This window comes from Chlamydotis macqueenii, chromosome 5, assembly GCF_036417535.1.
Source record: "Chlamydotis macqueenii isolate bChlMac1 chromosome 5, bChlMac1.mat, whole genome shotgun sequence".
Lineage (NCBI taxonomy): Eukaryota > Metazoa > Chordata > Aves > Otidiformes > Otididae > Chlamydotis > Chlamydotis macqueenii.
In genome coordinates this window covers 37,638,552-37,658,575 of record NC_141560.1, presented here as the reverse complement: position 1 = coordinate 37,658,575, position 20,024 = coordinate 37,638,552, and the positions used below count along the sequence as shown (strand labels likewise).

Sequence of the window (20,024 nt, the reverse complement as noted above, 5' to 3'; positions counted from 1 at the left end):
TGATGTGGCTCAAGACTGAAGTCCTTCATCAAACACATGCAGACTGAAGGATGAATGTGATGTTTTCTATATGCTACTAAGCAAAAGTCTCACCCCTACACTCACTCAGAACATCTTCAGGAGTGCAATGCTTGGTGTTCACAACTCAGGACATCAGCCTGCTTATTCCAGCCTTATTCACTCAGCAGTAAGGCACATCCCAGCTGAGGTCTCCACAACAGCACACAGCACTTTGAGAAATCATCCTATTGCAGACTGCTTGATAGTATTCGAACAGTCGCACAACATTTTCTAGAAACATCACTCTTCACACCTCTGCTGCTCCTGCTTCTGGGGAGTGCACCATCATAGGGCACCGGGACTATATGGTATACGGGAGATGGCTTCTGCAACGGAAAAGCTAGGATGTTTAAGTGAAAACAAGATTCACTGAACAATAAAGTAAAATCTTTTCAGCAACAACATCTCTTGTTGAACTGTTAACTGTAGCATCATTTGCCTGTGCTTCCTCTTTACCCATGCAGTCATGCGTGCTCTGCCTTGCCTCAGAGGAGCCCTAAGGCAAACCCTCTAGGGTTATTCTGGTGGCCCCGGCTGATACACCGTGCTCTAACAAACTGCTGGCTAACCTTGTTGCCTCTTATCTCTGTATCCCTTGGTTAACTCAATCTGTCCCTGAAATTTAATCTCACAAATTTTTCAAGGGTCTTCACAGAACTGAATGACAAAGGGCCAGATTCTGGTTTCACTACAGCATAAACAACAAGGAGAAGTGCTACAACAATAATTAACACTATGTTAAAAGTTCAAATGAACATTACAGAAAATACTTTACAGTAACAGCCCAATGTTACTAATTTTAGGGAATAACTGTAATGAGGAAAACCTTTTGAAGTAAAAACCGGTTTGTTGGGAGCATTTATCACATGTGTGTCTGTTTCTATGAAAGTGCTATATATTCAAGACAGATTTAAGCTTATATGAGAAGATCATTTAAATTTGTGGTTAGTCCAGTTTTAAAGACAGATGTCAGATGCAGAGATGCCCAAATTTGTTCTAGGTATGTTAATTCTGGAAACACAGAGAAAGTTTCAAAGAAAAAACAGCACTAGGGCCAAAGCAGCAGGAACCCTATTTGCAAAGCGTTACCCCTGTGCTAATAAGCCCCCTCTCAGGCAAAGTTTTCCAGTTTAGATGAAGTGCTATTTAAATGTGGCTATCGACAAAGGATTGCACTCTGGAGACTTCCAGGTTTAGACTGTAACTAACTGTTGGATCTCTGCACCACTCTCCCCTCCCCAGCACAGGGAACTATAAAGCATCCAGCATTTCCCTTTGGCAACCAGGCTGTACGCTCAGAGATTTTACAAGATTTTAACATGGAGAATAGAAAAAGCCCTATAGCTAAAGAAAAGTTGCATGTACTACCAAGGTTAAGTCATATGGGTCATAGTCCTCTACTGCAAACTATCATTTTACAAGAGCAATGACAGGAGTGATGGCTTCACCAAAGATGCTAGTAGTGAAGCCAGAACAGACATCATCTTTGAGGATAGCACAACAAATCTAGTTGTGCCTACGTGAGAAAAGGATAAATCACAATGAGACTTAATTGCCTTTTACTTTTATAAGCTGCACACAAAAGCATGAGACTTTACTCCGGCTGAAAAGTATGGTTTTGGACAGACACTTTTTTTTTGGCATCCTACTTATAAATCTGTTAGCTTAAGAACATTAAATTAATTTTAGGTACATTTGACCTTATTCTACGAACCTGCACCTTGAAAGATGTAACATCTTCTAAGTTAAATCCAGGCATTTACCAGTAGAGCCTTGGTCTTCTATGACAACATTCAGTTCCCAGAACAATATGCTGTTACAAATCACAGATACTACCTCTAATCAACAGACAGCTTCACCCCTTATGTTAAAAGCCTTTTGGAAAAAAGGCCATTTGCTTTAGCACTGTGCTGAAAACACAGGGAAGCAGTCCACTTTGATCAGGAATTCATTACGGAGAGTCTGGTAAGGAGAAGATTTCTCTGAAGTGAGACCATTTTGTCTCAGGAAGCCTATGCTAGCCTTGAAAAGAGAGGAACGTCTTTGCAAATACAGACTTATACTCGTCAGCTCATTGTTTTAAAAACACTGGATTAAAAAAAATTAGTTTTGATTCACACTTGTGTAAATAAGGACAGATTTGGCACACCACTTGCATTAAGTTTTTTTTTTATATTACCTTTAGTAAAACTTAAGAAAAATTAAATGCTGGCACTTCAGCTGCAATCTAGCAAGGCATTTAGGGAAAAGTTTGGCTTCCAGTGCAAGAAAGCAGTACTGTATCTTCAGTATCTTTACATACATGTTCAGAAATAAGCAGGTAATTCAATACTTTGTGCTAAACTGGATTTATCCAGCATAGTACCCTTCCACAAGTTAAGCTCACAGCAAGAAGTATATCCAGAAACTTTACCAATCTGTTATCTATCTACTACGTCACTAGAAAGATCATGGTTGTGGAGAGAAACATTTAATTTTAATGAAATGACAGTTTATTTTGTTTCTACTGGATCTAAACCAAAGATGCCCCTAGTCTTCCTTCAAAATTAAAATATCTTCCCTCCACCTCGCTTGATTACCATTTTTAGTTGGTTTTGTAGCTGTGCTTTGTTCCTCTGGACTCTTTCGTTTGACAGCCATGGAGTCTGGCTACTCCAGTGAGGCTTTGTCAATGCTGCTCAGAGCAGTAGAGTGATTCCCACAAAGCCACCTCGTGAGGACCCCCTCATCCAAGCGAATGCTATTCCTGGGTCAGGTTTAGTAACCCATTCCCCAAAATGCCATAAACTTGCTGAAAAAAACAACATTTTCACTGATGTCAGCTACATCTGTATGGGTGATTTTGCTGGCATTGAGATGATGGGAGTCTTATTTTTTTCCACATTCTTTATTGCCTGGATAGACCTAGCCTACAAACCGATCGTGCTTTTTTGCTCTCATTATTACAAACCTGTTAGAAATAGCACGAGGCTTTCAGTATCCTGTGGGGAATACAGCAAAAACGATTCCACCCCACAGAGATCCTAACAATGATCAGTTCATCTTTATCCCTCCAATAGGGCCGGAAATCACCAGTGGCACTGCAAATCTGTTACCATCTCAATAGCAATGCACAACTTTATTCCCATTAATCTGTCTTCCATCCATTCACACATCAAGTACAACCCTGCTTCATTTTACAGATTATATCCATGTTGCTCCACACAAAGGTCACTTTATAGTTACAGTTCTTCAACTGAATAAAAGCTTTTGATGCAGTAAATCATTGTCTCTCACTGCTCAAACTCACACAATACAATACAAATAATGCTGCCCTTTCTTTCAGAATTCCCTTTCTACCTCACCACTCATTACCAAAGCATTTCTTTACAAAATAAAATGAGGCACTTTTCACATGCTTCAGCCATATAAATTAGTTATAGCACTTGGGAGACGGTTTGCCATGCTGCACTATAAACCCAGACCCTATGCTATTTTGAGATAAAAATGAGCCTCTCTCATTACATTAGTGACAAATGAAACAGAATGTACCAAGGTTTCCCTCAATTTAGCTGTTCCTAGAGCTCTTCCTTCTTAGTACTGTGAAACTTAAAACTTAAGATAATATCTTCTGAGTGCCAGATACCTTTTGTTTCTACTTATCAGAAGTTACCTGCCTCAATAAGATATTACAGGCAAGGTGAGTGTGATTATGCACACACAGACACGTGTGCAGTGGAAAAGAGGGCAAGAGAAAGAGTGGATTAATCAAGTAACTAATCATCCAGTCCTGCTGGCACAGAAAAAAACCAAACTCCTTTAGCAATACAAGGTATTCTGTCCTTTGGGTAGTGAGGGGAGCCAAACAGCATGAGACACAAAAGTTTTGAGGTTAAATTTGATAGTTATAACTTCCTTTCAAAAAGAAGAATAAAACATAGTAAGATAAATCTTAATGTCAGGTACACGCATGCAAAATGGCAACCATTTAACAGCAAGAGTGCTTTATTTAGCACTGAAGGGTCATAACAAGAACTGAGGCCAAAGGCCAAAGGCACACAAATTCTAATCTGAAATACAAAGCAAGTATTTAGCGGTAAGGTAGCTAAAACTTGAAAATACTGTCAAAGCAAATCAGGAACTCACGTTTCTTGAGGTCTTCAAATAAAAGTGAATGCCTTCCTAGAAGACATGACTCGGGGTAATGTAAGTTATCAGGTACCTGAAGGAAAAATGTATGATATATGGGAGCTGAGTTTGGATGAACTACTGATTCTACCCATTTTTAAACTCTATGAAACGGAAAACAAATCATTACTCAAAAGCAAGTCCTAGCTCACGAGTATTATTTGCCTTAGGTTTTCAGTGCTTCTGAGCTCTTTCAGTGAAGAGCAATGTGAATCACTTGGTTAAAACACTCAGCGAAAAGTCCCACTACTCTCCAGTTGGCAACCAGCCACCACATTCCCTCTCTTCTTTTGCAGCACCACGCTCTTGGTAACAGAGGCTTACTTCCACAAACACAAGTTATCAGTTGCTAAGAGCTAGGCTCTGTTCCTAGCTTATACTGGTGCCCCAGAATGCTACTGCTTCTAAAGCTAGACTCAGATGATCGACCACATAATACAGTTTAAAACTCACATCAGCTTACTCAGCCTATCATCTTTTTGCATATGTAAGTGCATGGCATCTTCCAGTTCAGCTGACCTAACCCAGTATGTGCTACAGTCAGCTTCAATGAAACCACAACTACGCAAGAACAGCCCAGAGTCTGTTCTGACTGATACACCAGGAACAGAATTACCAGCTAATAATTTCCAATCGAAAACAGAAATTATATCATTGCCAATGAGAAAAATAACCTTGTGACTTGCACCCATAATCAAGTAGATGTGCTTTTTTACGGTTATTCTTCTGTTTAACATTATCACTTCATTCACTTTATATAGTATATTGAATTAGGCAAGTAACAGCAAGTCCTTAAACAGAATACACAAGCAGACAGTAAACCCTCCAATATTTTGTGGTGCTTAGATCCAGGCTTCTGCCTCTCTAAGATCTCTACAAAATAGAGATCTGTTGTCAGAATGGATTTTGCAATCACAATTCAGGTTCATCAGAGTCATGCTGTATAGCATGCCAGTACATTCCATGACATTGCATTGCAATGTAAAGGCAACTGAGGCTTTTTTGGGGTTTGCACTCTACCCCCTCTACAACACAAAGCATACTGAAGCAATGAAAGGAGGAGACTGAAGGCTGACCTTCCTTGCTAAATCTCTGACTGGCCAATCTTGCTTTCCAACCATCAAATTTAATTTCTCTAGTCTGCAAGTGGAAATAAAAGAATGAGTGAATAACTGGATTCTTTTCATCCCTGAAGACTTCAAGTTCATAAAAGCCAGGAAGTTTTCTCCATGGCACGTTTGAGCAACCTGGAGCTCTCCTCTGATAATACATGAGAAGCAGTTCTGCCTTCACTAGGGTCTCTTCCAAACACTTCTGTGCTTGCACTGAGGCCATGGGATGCAAAGATACAAGGGAAACAGAGCAGCGATTTACATTGACAAAGAGGATTTTGATACACTCCTCCAAATGGGGCAGCATTACCATCTTAATAGCCTTTTGCTCTCAGCCCTCTTCCTGAGGACGCTGGAGATTTTTGCAAATGGAGAACAGTTCCGCTTCCCATTTTAACTCCAACAATAGCAGAAGGGCTCCTTAAACTGCATCAAATAGCAGCCTGTGAAATCCCTAACTAGCTGCACTGCCTCTCCTGCCGTTTTATTATCCTGCAGCCCACAGAACAAAAGGAGGGGGAGCTCCTCCTTATTTTTAGCCTATTCCACACATCCTAATCCCTCAGAGGTGGCAATGGAAATTGCTTGTGGAACTGTTAAATCACACTTTCACTTTGTCTTTCATTCCCCATTCACCCTCGCTAATCAAGGAGTTTCCAGCCACATTTTCCGATATCAATTTGTTTATGGCCTATTGGTTAATGGTCCTGGGATGGGACCCCCTAAGTAAGAAGAAAGAATCCTGGGCATTTCAGCCAGCTGCTGCTTCTCGCCAGTTCCCACACCCATCCACTTCTTCCCATCAGCCGCCCTGAATGTGCTCACCTCCTGACATCCAACTGAATTAAACAACAAAGCCTGAATGGGAAAAGCTGCCTTTGCAATCAGGCTGCGGGACAGATTCCACTTGTTAGCACTATAGGATGTCCCTCAAGCAACAACGCAGGGACACTCCCAACTGTCCAGTTGCCTTAGCAACATCTTACCTTGCACCCAGCTTCCCTTTGGAAAGAAGCACCAGCTACAATTCTCATAAAAACTCTAGCCTCTCTTGCACGAGGCAGCCCGATGCCACCTTCTGCATCTTATTAAAAAAAAAAAGCCATTTCCAGGTGATTTGCTCACTTCCTCTTTCCATAGAAATAATGATCATTGAAACATGGGATGAGAACATGCCATATTTACTTTGCACAACTCAGTGAGACAGCTCGTGTGTAAGTGATTAAAAATCTCTGTAAAATAGTCTAGGGTACATTATCAGGGGAACCATGCCCCATACCCATCTGGGAGAAAAATGTCTAAAATGGAAACAAAATGGTGTAGTTAGAAAGTAAGAAAAGGCTCACACAAAGAAGATCTTCAAGCTGCCTTCCAAAATGTACGAAAAATGCATGATATTGAGACAGCATTTATTTAGACAACTCCAGAGTGGTATCTCACTTGTTTTTAGAAAAATGGTTAATGATGTTTTAAATGTGCACCCCAGAAGAATATGGACACAGGGCTATGGTAATTGCTCTTTTCCCTAACACAGTGCTATCCTTCTATCAGAGTCCTGCTCCATCATCATTACGTGTTATCAGGCCTGTTTGTTCCTTAAAGGTTGGGTTCAGTCTTTGGAAAGCTATATTCCTGGCTCAAAGAAAAGAACTGAAACAAAGATCCTCCCCGAACAAATGCTTCTTGCTTCTGAAATGGGAAATATTTCTTTCCCAAAGTTTCACTGCATTAGTGCCTAAGGACAGAGCAGGAAATTGTCTGCCTTTTTATATAAGGACCAGAAACATCTCCGTAACTCAGAAGATATTTGAGATAGAAAAGTAACTCATCTTCTGCCCTATACTGAATCAAAACATGTCTACATCAACTCTTGCAAGCCATGTCAGTTTAAACTAATAAAAATTGTTTCTAGTTCCTGTAGCCTGTTTAAAATTACCAGTACAAAATAAAGCAGATTCAGTTCCCAGAATGCCATCAAAGAATACACTGTGCATAGTATCCAAAGGCTTACAAAACACTGTATGGACTCCCACATTATCATTATAATTATGTACTTATCAAATGGAACCAAAAATGCACAAATGTTTTTCTTTCTTTTGTTTTCCTACATTATGTACCACCAGAGATGTAAGTCTATTTAGTCATTAGTAAATGTACATATGTCATTGGTCTGGTGGTACAGCCTGTTGAAGGTGAAAAATGGGCAATCAGAAGGAAGAGAACTGTCCACACACCTTAAATTGTTTGTAGTGCTTTATAGGATCAGTGATTATCAATCACTGGAACTTGAGAAACGGCGACACTCACTTTTCTTATTGCCGTGGTTGCATATCACAGTGTATCCTCTGAACAAAAAGTGACAGGCACTGACTAGTTTTAATTAGTCTGCTAAACTGATGCAGCAATCAGGAGCCAGGCTGCCTATCAACAGACAGCAACTCAACAAAATTTATCTATGAATGTCTGTCAAAAAGTAACAACATTAAAGGAAGATTTATTGGGATAAATGGGGAAAAGAAGGGATAGCTGAACTTCCCTTTTTGCTATGGTCTGAAAGTATATGATTTAGGACTTGGCCACAAGGAACTCTAGTACCCTGCTATCATGGTAGTAATATGCAGCTTTTCAGTACACTACCTCATATCCTAGAGAATCTGAGGATTATTTAAGACCATGGGGCATTAGCATTAAAATGATCACAAAAATAGAGAACAGAGATTAATTTCCTGTATTTTTACTGATGTCAAGCCATTTGGTAAAGAATAACCATTTATTAGAGCAATGATAGATGGGTATGTTTCTCTTGGAGAAACCTATCCCATAGAAGCAATGTTGCCAGAACCATTCTACTTTACCTTGAAGGAAAACAGGGAGCTTGATTAATAATTTCAGGGCCCATACTTAGATCCATGGCAACATGCAACAAATAATTCAGTATAATCCGAGACAATGACTGGAAGAGAAGGAACATAACCCCTATTTTTAAAAAGGGGAACAAGGAGGACCTGGGTAACTACAGGCCGGTCAGCCTCACCTCTGTGCCTGGCAGATGGAGCAGATTCTCCTGGAAACCATGCTATGGCACATGGAGAGCAAGGAGGTGGTGGTGACAGCCAACATGGCTTCAGCAAGGGCAGATCGTGCCTGACCAATTTGGTGGCCTTCTATGACGGGGTGACGGCATCGGTGGACAAGGGACAAGCAACTGACATCATCTACCTGGACCTGTGCAAAGCTTTTGACACTGTCCTGCACGACATCCTTCTCTCTAAACTAGAGAGGCATGGGTTTAATGGACGGACCACTCGGTGAATAAGGAGTTGGCTGGATGACCACACTCAGAGAGTGGTGATCAACGGCTCGATGTCCATGTAGAGACCAGTCACGAGTGGCGTCCCTCAGGGGTCCGTGTTGGGCCTGGCCTTGTTCAACATCTTTGTCAGTGACATGGACAGTAGGATAGAGTGCACCCTCACCAAGTTCGCCGATGACACCAAGCTGTGTGGTGCTGTTGACACATGTCGTGGTTTTGTTAGTGAGGGGGGCTGAACTACGACAACACACTGGAAGGGAGGGATACCATCCAGAGGGACCTTGACAGGCTGGAGAGGTGGGCCCGTGCCAACCTCATGAAGTTCAGCCAGGCCAAGTGCAAGGTCCTGCACCTGGGTCATGGCAATCCCAGGCACAAATACAGGCTGGGCCGAGAATGGATCGAGAGCAGCCCTGAGGAGGACTTGGGAGGAGAAGCTTAACATGAGCAGGCAATGCGCCCTTGCGGCCCAGAAGGCCAACCGCATCCTGGGCTGCATCAAGAGGAGCATGGCCAGCAGGTCGAGGGAGGTGATTCTCCCCCTCTACTCTGCTCTAGTGAGACCCCACCTGGAGTACTGTGTCCAGTTCTGGAGACCCCAACACAAGAAGGACATGGACCAGTTGGAGAAGGTCCAGAGGAGGGCCACGAAGATGGTAAGAGGGCTGGAGCACCTTTCCTATGAGGACAGGCTGAGAGAGTTGGGGCTGTTCAGCCTGGAGAAGAGGAGGCTCCGGAGAGACCTGATAGCGGTCTTCCAGTACCTCAAGGGGGCCTACAAGAAAGATGGAGAGAGACTGTTCAGTAGGGCCTGTTGTGATTGGACGAGGGGTAATGGTTTTAAAATAGAGGGAGGTAGATTCAGATTAGATATTAGGAAAAATTTTTTTACAATGCAAGTTGTAGAACACTGGAACAGGTTGCCCAGAGAGGTGGTGGATGCCACCTCCCTGGAAACGTTCAAGGCCAGGCTGGATGAGGCTCTGAGCAACCTGATCTAGTCGAGGATGTCCCTGCTCCTTGCAGGGGGGTTGGACTAGACAACCTTTGAAGGTCCCTTCCAACTCTAACCATTCTATGATTCTATGATTCCATGAAAAGAATGAATGCAGCAGAAGGCTGCTCTTGTCAACTAGACTGTTTAAATGTGTGGGGTTTTAACTAGGTATACACAGCACTATTTTCAAGAATAGTTGCTGTTACCTATGTTCAGCCTGCTCTAAAATAATAATTGTAAAGGCAAAACAATCAATGCTCTGGTCTTACCTTGAAGAATCAAGCCTGATTTCTCAATGGTGTAGAAAAAAGCAGAGAATGGAGCAACAGGGGATTTAGCAACCAGGAGCTGCAAAACAAACAAGTAATATATAAGTACACATCTTTATAACATACTGATCAGAGCTCAAATCCATGGAATAATCTCACTGCATTTTACTTCTGGAAGTAGTAAAGCATACTGCAGAAATTACAAGGAAGTTATTGATCTAGCCCTGACACTTTTAAGTAGTTGAGGCCTTCTCATACACATGTACACATCATGCTGCAATTTTAAAAGGATTCACAGGTCCTAAAAAACTGCTATCATGACAGCAACAAGTTTTGTTTGTCTTATTGGCATCCTGTTAAGCCTAATAATTGCTGCTGGTTCAGGCAGTTGCACACAGATGGGAGACAATTTTGAGCAAAACTATAGCTGCCGCTGCGTAACACAATTTTAATTGCCATTAGCTCTTCCACAGATGCACCCCGTTGGCGCCTCCAAGAACTCGGCTCACCATCTTCCTCCTGCCCCTGGAAACAGCATGGTCCACCCGTGGGTCACCACACTGGGATGGTAACATGCCATTGCAATTAAGTGGATGTCCTCTTTTGCAAAAGGGGTTGTGACCGAGTCAAGCTTTTTTCAAGGATCTTGTCCTTGTCCTTGGAGTTTCAAAATAGGAATGGAATTCCCTCGGGGTGTATAGCGTAGTTGAATTCAGCTCAGCATTCGAATGTGCTGGCCTTACATCGTCAGGCCAGAAATATCCCAAGCTCCCTGGCTCCACTACGGAGGAACTGTCCTCTCTGGAAGATTAGCTGCAGCAGAGTGCTGGAGACAAAAAAAGTGGGCTTCTTGGCAGGGTAGGCGACGTGGGAACCACAGCACCAAACTCACACAAACGTGCCAGGCTTTATTGTTTGTCTGCTCAATTTTTTTTCTGATTGCTGAGGACTCCTCCCTCGCATCTTGCCTCAAAATAACCCCCATTCTGTCAGCTACACCAAAGTGACCTTTTAATGACTAATTTAATAAGCTCTGCCCAGAGTGTGATCAGCACAAATGCTGATCTAACGATTCCCATGTGGGCCTTGCAGAAGACACTGAGAGCAGTGGCCGAAGCAGAGAGCACGCTGCTGCTCTGCCTCCAGCACAGAGCCGCTGAACAAAGCTGAAAAACGTTTCTCCACTCACCTCTTCAACAGCTAGGAAAGGGCAAGAACTGGAAACCAGCCCTCCTGGTGGTGGCCATGCACCCTGGAAGGGCCTTCCCACCTTCCCAGCCGCTGAGGGCACAGTTTGGGCAGGTGGCTCCCGCTCAGCCCGCGCTGATCCTCTGCAGGGATCTGCTCCAAGCAGAGCAGTATCGCAGAGCCCGAGCCATGACTGCTCAGGACACAGAGCAGGCCCACCGACTTCCTTACCTTCAATGCACTGGTTTCATCTAACCCGTCTGTGAGGCCCGCCTAGCAGTGTGCTTTGGAATCACCACGTACCTTGGTGCCTAAATTTCCAAAGCCCTGTCAGATACTACACCCTCTCAGCCCAAGATAGGCAGTCCCCTGTCAGATACATCCAAATACAGATTTCTTAAAACTACAGGCAGTAAAAATCTTATTTTTAGAGGTGTGGGGCATCAACAGATCCTGCTGATTTCAGATGGAGTAAACCAACTCCATTATTTCCAAAGGTCATGCCCTAATTCTGCCAAACATTCAAGCACTTGTAAGGGTCATTGCATATGAATTTCAGTTGGTGGTGCCTAACAATCAGCAGGGAAACAGGGAGCAGGTTTTATAAAAGCCAAGAGAGACTATAGAAAAACAAGGAAGTTCATGGTCACCAAAACTGCTCACATTTCACTGAAAAGTCAGACAGTATTGAATAACTTCATAGATACACAGGACTGGGACATTTACTCCTAAGTGTAAGATTAACAATACCAAGCACCAGAAGTATGAGCTCTGCACCGTCCTCATGGAACCAGAGGATTTGGCAGCAAATTCTGCTGCAGAATCAAGGCTCCTGCGACTTCCCCGTAGTACTTTAAATGTTAAGAGTGTCTGTGTAAGTAGGTGGGTTTCATTTGTATTTGTATGTAGCCTGCAGACAGGAATATGCTTAGATGTCTTGCGATTCTTTCTCATCTGATTCTTCTGCAGGCTGAAGAAACAAAATCCTCATATCTGGTTCTTCAAACATAACCATTATTACCCACAGCTAGCTAACATTTTTATGGTTTTCAGAATCTGAACCAGTCTCCCTTCTTCTTCAGACAATAAAAAATAAAGGCAGGCGCACAAAGACCACAAATACAGCTGAAGAACATCAGACCAGTCCAAATGTCAATGTTTTCCTTTCAGTCATATGAAGCTGGCAAAGCCACCTCAGGATGCGATACAACCTTTGTGAGCTAGTCTAAGTAGAAAAACTGCTGTGCTAGCATTTTCCCCTCTTCCATGCTAATTGCTGTTCTCTCTGGAAGGAACTTTTGGAGAAAGGAGGGGCACGTCACATCCCCCGTCCATGACGCACCTTGACAAAACCCGAATTCCCTTGCCCATTGTTATCCCCAGAGCTAGCGCTTCCCACTGACGCGGCAGGAGGGGGGCTCTGCCAGAAGGAAAGCAGAGTGCCTCCCGCACGCTCCCTCAGCTCTCAGAACATGAGGGAGAGGAAAAACTGCAAACACTCAGCTACAGTCTCCCACAACAGCTGGATGTTTAATCGGAAAGGCCTGAAGTGAAACAGTTACAAATCTGATGTCTAAGGTCAATTTTTTGGCATTCTGTGCAGTACTGTGCAGATAAATACTAACCTATATATGCATGTGCACTAGGCATAGTCGTACGTGCAAACGGATAAACAGTCAAATAACCCTATGTACATTCTGTTACTGCATTTTTATGCAATTACAATATCTGTATAACTAAGTAGAGCAATGAAAAAAAAAATTCACATCCTTTCAGCAGCACATCACAGGGCCCCTCTGACAGGCTGCACAGTTACATCCAAGGGTCAGAATTTGCGTCCTTTTTAGTGAAACAGGAATAACTCATAATATTTACAGGTATTGCTTTATTTCAAACATCTGCTTACTAAGAAAAATAACCTTTAAAGTACAATTGCATACTTCACAACCAGACAGAGCACACAGAAAATTCCTTTTTATAACACTGAACTCTACATTAACAGAAATGGAAAAAAAAAGTAAATATATATTTAGATTTGTGTTCCAACCAAAGACAAGAAACTGTTAAAGGTCACACTGTAAAGCACCATCTGGATGGAAGAGCCGACACAGAGTTGGTTCTTATGCATACACAAGGAAATTGTAAAACACAGAAGGAAACAGAGATCAAAAAAAGAAAATTATGTTCTGGAGGCCAAGAAGCAGAAGTATAAATCAAGGACTACCAAAAATCAAGGTAATGTTGATGCCGGAAAGAATATTAACAATATAAAAAAGGAAATAAAAAATGGAGTTTTTACAAAATTACAACGGGCTAGTGATTAAACATATTCTAGATATGAGTGAAGAAATAATCATTTTTCAACAAGCAAGAGGATAATGAAAAAGAGGAAGAGTAAGGCAGATAATGGGAAAAATTATATAGATTTAGAAATAACAACTAAGTGGAAAAAAACTCCAGGAGCTCAGCACATTCAGTAGAAAATAGATAATCTCTATCAAAAAAAACATGGTAAGAATCAGCATGTAAATTTAGGTCTGATAGCTAGTATTCATCACACATCTATGAAATTTAAGATGATGTAAGTGAGAAACAGCAAACAAAGAGAAGAAAAAAAAAGTAAACTGGTGAGCTGAGGCCTGTAATCTGATTTCAGTATCACAGAATCAACAGTTTGGGTTGGAAGGGACCTTTAAAGGTCATCTAGTTCCCTGCAAGGAGCAGGGACATCTCCAACCAGATCAGGTTGCTCAGAGCCTCATCCAGCCTGGCCTTGAATGTTTCCAGGGATGGGGCATCCACCACCTCTCTGGGCAACCTACATCAGTGTTCTACCACCCTCATTGTAAAAAATTTTTTCCTTCTATCTAGTCTAAATCATGCAGGGCTTTAGAAGAAATTTTGAAGAGAAGAATAACTAAGGACTTGGAAAATGGGATAAAATGAAACATGGATCTCATGTCAGACATACCTGGCATCTTCCTTTGAATTTTTTATCTGAAATAAATCTGAAATAAATTGGATCTCATCTATTTGGATCCCTCTAAAGCTTTTAACACTGCTAAATGGGAACTGATAATGAAGAAAACAAGGATAAGCACCAAAGCTGTAAGACAAAAGGGGAAATAGTCAGTAATTGAAAAGAAAACACTTCCCAGATATCTTAGTACCTCAGAAGGTAACTGACTCACAACGGGATGTAGCCAGGACAATGGCAGATCCAACTGTACAGTGCACCACCGCATACACCTGGCAAAACCAGGGATACGTTGGTGTTCCTGTACAAGCCACTAGCAAGCTTTAATCTGGAATACGGTACAGGTCACTCATGAACTCAAACTGCAAGAGATGGGCTGTATGCTGGTGAGGAGAATGGAGTGCTCATCGGAGAGGCCACTAGAAAAAAACAGCTCAATGAATCTAGCAAAAAAGAAGGCTGATGGTTGTCTGTGTGTGTAAATGAATGGGGACAGGGGAAATGAGAGAATGGAGCAGGAAGAAAGAGAAGATCTTCTCAAACTGACAACACTGGCACAAGACCATACGTGCAGCCATGAAGACATTTTGGTTGGAAATTTTGAAGTTTATAACCATTGGTAAAGGGAGACTCTGGAAGAGCTTTCAACTCAAAGAGGGAAGGCTAAAAAAAATAATCTTTGGATTTAGGACTCAGATTAAAATATTCATGAAAGGATATGAAACAGTGCCTGGGATGCACTCCATGACCTATGAAGTCTCTTCAAATCCTACGAGCAGCCTGAGAAGCATCAAAGCCCTGCCAACTAATCTTTTATGCTGATAGAACTGACAGAGTTGGAATAATACATACCAACAATGTCCCTTGATGGTCCATATGCAACTAAGGATCTTTGTGGTCAATAAACCAAGGAAAAACTTTCTGGTTTTAAAATACAGAATTTATAATTTAAAGTCTTCTCATCTCTATCTTCTGGAGAGCATCTGCTCCTCTCCTGAAGATTCCAAGCAGCCACCTGAGGATGTGGAGAACACAAGGGGTCTTCCAGGACAACTCAGAAGCAGACAGTGCAGGCAGAACAGGCATTTATAAAGCTTGCATACATTTAACTATATGTCTTGTTGCAATTCTAAATCAGTCCTAGCCAAAAACTGGAGGGAGTACAAAAGGTTTATAACCTGAACTTGGATCTGAATCAGAGCTCTTTATTAACAAGCTGAAACAGAAACCTCTTTCAACAATCTTACATCCCCAAACTTAAGAATCTAAATTTTCAGTGAAAGATTTGAAAGATTTCCTTGGTTCCTTTTTTTTGCTTCAGGAAAAGAAAGGGAAATACAATTCCACTAATGTTCTGGATGTATATAAAGGAATTTATTGGTTTGTTTCCTAACTAGATAAGTGAAATACATACCTTTTATGATAAGCACTATTTAATCAAGGAATCAAAGATGAAATCCAGGCCTCACCAGAAATTATTTCCTGTTGACACTTCAGTGCAGTAACAGTTGCATCAAAAGGAGCACACATTTTGAGATCATTAAACAGTAATGGTAAATAATAGTCCAAAGAAGTTACCAGGCATTTAGATTACAAAAATGATTTTTTAAATAGTGAAATGAATAGAAAATAGACATAGAAAAATAAGGAAGTGGTACTGAGTCTAATTCATCCTGTCCATGATGCTTCTGGAATGCTATCCATGAGCTTCTGGAATGAAACATAAAATCCAGATGCAGTTATTCTTATGTTGCTGTCCTACTAAAGTGCAAATGATAGAGATGGATGAGACAAGTAAAAATCAAAGCTATTTTAAGTTCTGCAAAGTTCTAACTTTACAAAATGGTCAAATCCTAGTTTTCTTTCTTTCCTTTCTAGCATCACATTTCCCTGCCAGGAGGTATGTAATAATTATTTACCATTTGACAACAATGTAGAATAAACAACTAAAAAATTATTTTTGTCATGGGGCACGTTAAGGAACACAGAGGTACGACAGAAGAGGAAATATATCACCTTGATGAAAAGGGAATAAAAACTGGATAGATGCCATTAGATTAGATAAAGGAAGATAAATGAGAGACAGGCGGAGCAGTTGAGAAACAAAAAGCTTAAAGAGAATCGATGATGACAGCATAAAAATTGTACATTAAAGTTTGTTTTTTTAATTGGGGAAAGCATTTCTATTAATACAGTTCATTGTTTCTAATCTTTATGGAAGAGATGAATCACAGAAATCGATTGCAGAAGCTCACCAGAAAATACTAATTATTGGGACAACATCCCCTGTCAATAGCAGGGAAAGTGATGAATTGGAAAATGTATTGGATGGACTTTCAGAAGTAGTTTGATAACCAGAAATCAAGCCAGTGTCCTGCCAAAAACAGGTAAATAAAATGAAGAGAACAGAGTCTTATATCAAATTAGTTATCAAAATGCCAGGATGATAAACTACCAAACAGTGAAATAATAAGATAATTTTGACTGAGCTACTGAGCTAGGAGCTGTCACATGGTTTAAAAAAAAAAAAAAAAAAAAAAAAAAATGTCATAACGGAAAAGGAATGATTTTAGCAAAAGTAATGGGCTAAGATATTTCAACTAAATATTTGAGAAAAAATAATCTGTATTAACATTTAATACATAATTTCCATTTAGACTGGAAAAGCATACAGTTTCTTCCCAATTTTTTAACTAAGAGTATTACAAGAAATTGGTTCTTAACAATGACTGAGGAACACAAGTAAAACCATTCAAAGCCTCTTTTAAAGCACGTCAGCTTCTTCTTATCAGTGAACAGACTTCTCTATTTTGTTCTGTGTTACATTTTTTCTTAGATTTTCTTTTCTGCTAGATTTACCTTATCTCATCTTTTGTACCGACAAAACGTGTATACGTGCACTAAGGACCGAATGAACAACAAACCACATTTACAGCCAACGCATGTTTTGTAATTCAGATCTAGTCACGAATTACCAAATACATGAGAGCTGTGAAAGGAGTCTGGCTCCTACTGCACTCGCTGCCCTTACTGAAACAATGCTGGCTTGCTGGGATTTTTTACTAATTCGTATTGTTGTCCACTTGCAGTAAACAATCACTGCTAATAGTTGGTGCATTTCAGGAGAACTCTTTTGTTACATCATGTTAACTCAGAAGAGCATAGTGAGAATTGACAAGTAAACCCTACACATTGACACTGTCATTCAACAGGGAAGACTATCTCTCCAGGTTCAGTTAGACTCACGTACTCATAAAATCAGTGCTAAGCTAAACAAATCTTGCCCTAGTTCTGCCAAATGTCTGGGTGGACAATCTTCATGCCAGAATTTCCCTTCTTATTGTAGATTAGATGGGTTGTTTTTTCAGCTGCAACAGAGCCCAGGAAAAAGACAGTAAGGAAAACAACTAAGTTGATTTTGCATCAGATATCCCAGCAGACCTCGTAACTGTTTTTTCTGCCCTCCCTTCTGGTTCTTCTTGGGTCTTATGTGCAGGAATTTGATATAGTCTAGAAACAAAAGTGGCAGTCCTTATTCTGCAGATCATTTACTTTTGAGCAGGAGCTGTGACCCAGTTCCCAGAGCCAGCTCTCTTTCCCAGTCCCACAGGTCACGCTGCCTCCAGCCCAACACAAAGGTACCCAAGGAGAGAACCAAGAGTTCCCTAACAGGCACTGATGCTGCAGTGGCATGAAGGCTTCACATAGCTTCACATACCAGTTGATCCCTGCTCCCTCTTCATGTAGAAGTATCCTTCAGTGCAAAGGGATGGCTTTTTACGAGGTAGGAGAAAAAATTGTTATGTTTTCTGTTAAGCCTCACCAAACACTAGTGCTCGTTAGCCCTTGGAGCTCTCCAAGGCTTCAATCTCACACCGGGTTCTGATTTACCTTTGGACAAAATTGCTCCTTGTTGCAGAAACAAAAAGTGACCCTAATACTTTTCCAGTGTTCTTGTGGAAAAATGTAGTTTAGGTATCCTGCAATCATTTACTTAGCTTGTAGGATATATCTACTGATCTCCCACCGCAAATGATTCTTGGGATAACAACATTTTACTTGTATATGATGCTTAATCTGTGGATTTTAAAAAGGCTTTACATGAGTGGGGAAAAAATATCCCCATTGTGCATTTGAGTAAATTGAAGTTCTGAAAATAAATATATTCCTAAAGATTGTATGGCTGATATCAGTACCAAAATCTGAGTAAGATGTTACCAAATCATATTGCCTCCACAAGCAAATCACTTGCAGAGTTTGTTTGACTTTATCAAGGACTTGTGTTTTCTTACAGAAATGACTACTCCCTGCTTTGTATCTTCTTCCCAATTCTGTTGCAAAGAAAAGCTCTCTATGCACAGATTTTCTCCTTTCAAGCAGAAGAAAGTTCAGCCACTCCAGCAGTGCTGTCTGCACCTGTATGCTTGTTGTCAGCAGAAAAGGCTACAGGGTGGGCAAGTTGTGCAATGATAGGGAATAAAGACAAAAAAAATGGACAGGTTGAGGGAAAAAGAGATATACGCAGTCATCCTTCAGCCTTCCTAATCATCTAGACCCCACACATACATTCTCCCTGGTAAAAACAAACTTGGTGGACTCACACAAGGAAAGCTTAAGATGTCTTGAGCACTAGAGAGCGAAAAATGAGAGATGGGGCTACAAACATGCCCCAACACTAGAAGCAGACGTGGAGTCCCTATCACTTCTGTACACATTTAAAAAAAAAAAAATAAATCACAATTTGAATTAAAATGATTTATTAGGAAACGATCATTACATTTGTGCCACGCACAGCACCTGAGAGATGTGGATCCCTGAAGTCCAGTTATTTTAAAAGGTTTTCATCAAGGCTGGGTTAATGGGCCAAAAGTCAATAAAACTCTTTATAGGGCAATTTAAATGCATTGTATCTCTCCTTCCCCCACAAGAAAATCCTGTCCAGAGGAAACTGTTTAGGAATGAGTTTCCTTTCTACCACTTTATAGAAAAGCAACAATGGCAGCTAGAGACACTTTATGAGAGGCATTCCCTAAATCTAAACCAATTAGTGTAGAGAAGTAGGCAAGCAGAGTTTGTGTGTACATCCTAAAAATGTCCATTAACACACATCTGGAAACAACAGCAAAATGAACAGACTCAGAAGTCAGCTGACCATCCTGCTGTTGTCTCACCCCCCAAAACCTAGCAGCACATCTGTTTATTTTCTTTCAGTGCAACGCATACAAATTCCATATTCTAAAAAACATCACTAAGACTGCAAAGCCAAGTAGTCCCTGTCTCCCATCTTAAGAAAAAGTGAGGGATGGAGAAATACAGATGCATTAAAGACAATTTTACAGGGGGAACAGCAACAGTAGACACTGATTTGAGAAAGAAAACTAATGAAGGGAAAGCTTTCAAAAGTCCAATGGAAAACATGAGATGCATTCAGCACGGGAGAAAGAATTCAAAGAAATCTCAATGCTGAAATATCAGCATGACACTTAAATTAACACACGTAAACTAATATCAAAGAGATCAAACCTTCTCAGCCAAATTCTAACAGATTATGATTGATTTTAAGAGTCAGTGCTAGTGGGAAGCAGAGATTCTGAAATAACAAATCTCCAGAAATCATGAACCTATGTGATATTAGCCAAATTTCAGGTAAATCACTTCTTTTCGGTTTGTTTAATCCTAGGTCCTTCCTATGTTCTTTTGTGTAAGGCTAGGCAGATCACTCACCTCTCCTCACTTTGCTCCACTCTGACCTCAGAAGTGGTTAATTAATATTCACTGATTTCACATCACTGTATTTCTTATGTGAAATTATTTAGGCTGCTTACATCTCTAAGTTCTGACTTGCATTTATGCTAAGCATATGCTCCTAATTTTACTAGCAATAATTTTATTATTTATGCTACAGATTCATCTTTAAAAGGTACCAGGAACTCCTTATGTG

At 40.8% G+C, this 20,024-nt stretch overlaps 1 protein-coding gene across 5 annotated transcripts in view; it reads right to left on the bottom strand.

Moving 5' to 3' along the window:
* Positions 1–20,024, bottom strand: part of RAD51B (RAD51 paralog B) — a 401,639-nt gene that overhangs the window by 122,720 nt on the left and 258,895 nt on the right. For 3 of the 5 annotated variants that reach the window (XR_015258777.1, XM_086749847.1, XM_086749849.1), the window contains exon 10: positions 9,919–9,997. Coding sequence is in view for 4 of the 5 variants with exons in the window: in XM_086749847.1 (XP_086605973.1) it covers positions 9,919–9,997 (79 nt within the window). In the remaining variant the exon portion in view is untranslated. Of the gene's footprint in view, positions 1–6,325; positions 6,424–9,918; positions 9,998–20,024 lie in introns of all 5 variants that reach the window. The other 2 variants (XM_086749846.1, XM_086749848.1) reach the window with 1 other exon arrangement.